Source organism: Octopus bimaculoides, chromosome 1 (assembly GCF_001194135.2).
Source record: "Octopus bimaculoides isolate UCB-OBI-ISO-001 chromosome 1, ASM119413v2, whole genome shotgun sequence".
NCBI classification, from domain to species: Eukaryota; Metazoa; Mollusca; class Cephalopoda; order Octopoda; family Octopodidae; genus Octopus; species Octopus bimaculoides.
Window position 1 is genome coordinate 18,428,922 of NC_068981.1, and position 2,935 is coordinate 18,431,856.

General features: G+C 36.4%; 1 protein-coding gene across 1 annotated transcript in view; it reads left to right on the forward strand.

Moving 5' to 3' along the window:
* LOC106867686 (protein unc-13 homolog D) overlaps window positions 1-2,935 on the forward strand; it is a 162,546-nt gene that overhangs the window by 143,585 nt on the left and 16,026 nt on the right. Inside the window, exon 12 of the mRNA XM_014912629.2 lies at window positions 2,103-2,265. Coding sequence (XP_014768115.2) covers window positions 2,103-2,265 — 163 coding nt within the window. The remainder of the gene's footprint in view (window positions 1-2,102; window positions 2,266-2,935) is intronic.

Genomic DNA, 2,935 nt, shown 5'->3' on the forward strand with positions numbered 1-2,935 from the left:
TGTGTGTATGTGTGTATGTGTGTGCATGTGTGTGACATTTCCTACTGAAACTATTTCAGTCACCACCTCCAGTGATTGTTCCTTAGATATTTTGCGTGTCTCCAATTTGAAATCGAAAAAAAAAAAAAAAAATAAGCATAAATAATATTAATATTTTCAGTTCTGGAAAATAAAATTGGATTCCTTTGTTAGTTATTTGTAAAAAAACAAAAAACAAACAACAAAACAAAAACAAAACGAAACAAAACAAAAATGAAAACAAAATAATCAAAAACTTTGGAGATGAAACCTTTAGAAATGGATTGTTTAATTTGAAAACTGAAGTCAATTTCCTTACCTTAACACTTCCCACCTGTTTCGTTTTTGCTTATATTACTTCATAAAATCTGACTTTGATAATATTCTACATTTGTTCCCTTTGACAATTTTTCAACAAAAACTGCAAATAATCTTACTTTTTTTTTGTACACTATTAGTTTAAAAAGAGTATTTCTGTGAAGAGTGGTGTTAATATACGTTTTTTTCAATGTTTTGGTCTAGACAAAAGGATTGTATGCATGATCTTCAGAGGTCCTTTAAGACAGGTGAAATTAATGTCTATAGTGTTTTTCTTGAGCAGCAGCTGCAAGTTGATGAGTGCAGGGGCAAAAAACGAGCTGGAAGAGAATTTCAGAGGGTCAACGTTCTAAAGTTGGAGGGAAAGAATAAAGTGGTTAGTGTGAGTGATAGACGGTAGGTGGGTAGGTGTTATGGAGGTGAATGTAAGAGTGATGAGAGATGAAAGAGGAGAGAGTTGAGCTTGCCTGAGTGGAGGTGGAGAGGAAGAAACGGAGAAATGAGTTCAACACGAGTGAGTGGAGATGGTATGAGACCATCGAGTTCAGCTTCTCAGAAGTTACTATTATTTGCAGTAGAAATGGTAGAATGAGGGGACGGAGGTTGGGGTGATTTGGTGAGTGATTTCATACTGGTCAATCAGGTGGCCTTTTGATGGTGGTGGTGGTGGTGGCGGTGGCAGTAGTCGTGGTGGTGATGGTAGTGGTGGGGATGTGGTTGAGGATGCATGTTTGCATGTGACCCTTAGTGGGCATGTGTGTGTATGAGTGTGTGGGTGTGTGTGAATGCATGTGTTTGTGTGTGTGTGTGTGTGTGTATGAGTGTGTGGGTGTATGTGAGTGCATGCATTTGTGTGTGGGTGTGTGTGAGTGCATGCATTTGTGTGTGTGTGTGTGTGTATGAGTGTGTGGGTGTATGTGAGTGCATGCATTTGTGTGTATGTGTGAGTGTGTGTTGGGTTGTGTGAGTGCATGCATTTGTGTGTGTGTGTATGAGTGTGTGAGTGTGTTTGTGAGTGCATGTGTTTGTGTGTGCATGCGTGTATGTGTGTGTGTGTGTGTGTATGAGCAATGAAGGTGCATAGCTTGATGGCTAAGAGTGTTCAGTTCAACATCATAAGGTCGTGAGTTCAATATCTCGCGGCGCATCATGTCCTTGATCAAGACACATTATTTCATATTGCTCCAGTCCACTCAGCTTGCAAGAATGAGTTGTACCTGTAATTCAAAAGGGGCCAGCCTTGTCACATTCTATGTCACACTGCATCTCCCCGAGAACTATGTTAAGGGTATGTGTGTCTGTGGAGTGCTCAGCCACTTGCACATTAATTTCATGAGCAGGCTGTTCTGTTGACTGGATCAGCTAAAACATCCAGTGTCATAACCGAGTGCCAGTGTGTGTGTGTGTGTATATGTGTGTGTGTATGTGTGTGTGTGTGTATATGTGTGTGTATATGTGTGTGTGTGTCTGGGTGTGAAAGAGACAGTGAGTTTGCTGTTGCAATTAAATAGGCCTTGTTTCACAGATTAAAATCTAGAAACAGAGGAAGATGTAAATGGCTGCATTAGCTATAACAAGGTCCATGAAAACTCATCAGGGAATTCACTAAGTTCAGTGGCTGTGAAGAGAGAAGAATCTAATGTTTCAAATATTGACCTTCATCCTTAAACAAAACCCACCAATGATCATGTTAATAATCGAATGAATATTCACCATTCCATATTTAATAATTGTCTTGCTATTTCCTGTTCTGTTTCTGTTAACAGTAATCAATGCTAAGGATCTTCCAGGCTTGGATACCACAGGACTTAGTGATCCATATGTTGTAATCACTCTACAGCCTCGAATATTATTCCAAAATCTCAGATCACAGAAGACGAAGATTATTACCAAAACTTTGAACCCCGTTTTCAACTCCTCTTTCCAATTGTAAGTGAAATTTCATTCCTGTCAGATATCTGTTTATATTTTCTTTGATTCTACATTATTCCCTTAGGGAACAACATGGAATTGAAGACAAACTTAGTGGTGCAAAAATAAAGGGTTATATATTACTGTGAAACATAGTCATGTATCACACAATATTGCGATTATTGTGACAAAAGTGTCAATTAAGAGACATTCCATTTCCATTTGGTTATTAGTTGCAGGATATCAATATTCTTTCACCTGTCATTTGATTCTGCAAACAGGATCAGTTTATATATAGAGAGATGTAATTTTTTTCGTTCAATACTATATGTACGTGTGTGTGTATGAATGTATGTATATATGTTTGTATGTATGAATGTATGTATATATGCATGTATGTATGTATGTATGTATGTGTGTGCGTATGTGTGTTTATGCATGTATGTATGTATTTATATATTTACATATTTATGCATACATACATTATATACATGCACACACACATACATACAGACATATATATATATTTAGAGAAATATATAAATATATATATATATAATTTTATGTTTATATGAGCATATATATCAATTTATACCAGCATACACACACTCATACATACACACATATAAATATACATACATATATATATATATATACACAAGCTAACACCTACATATATATATATATA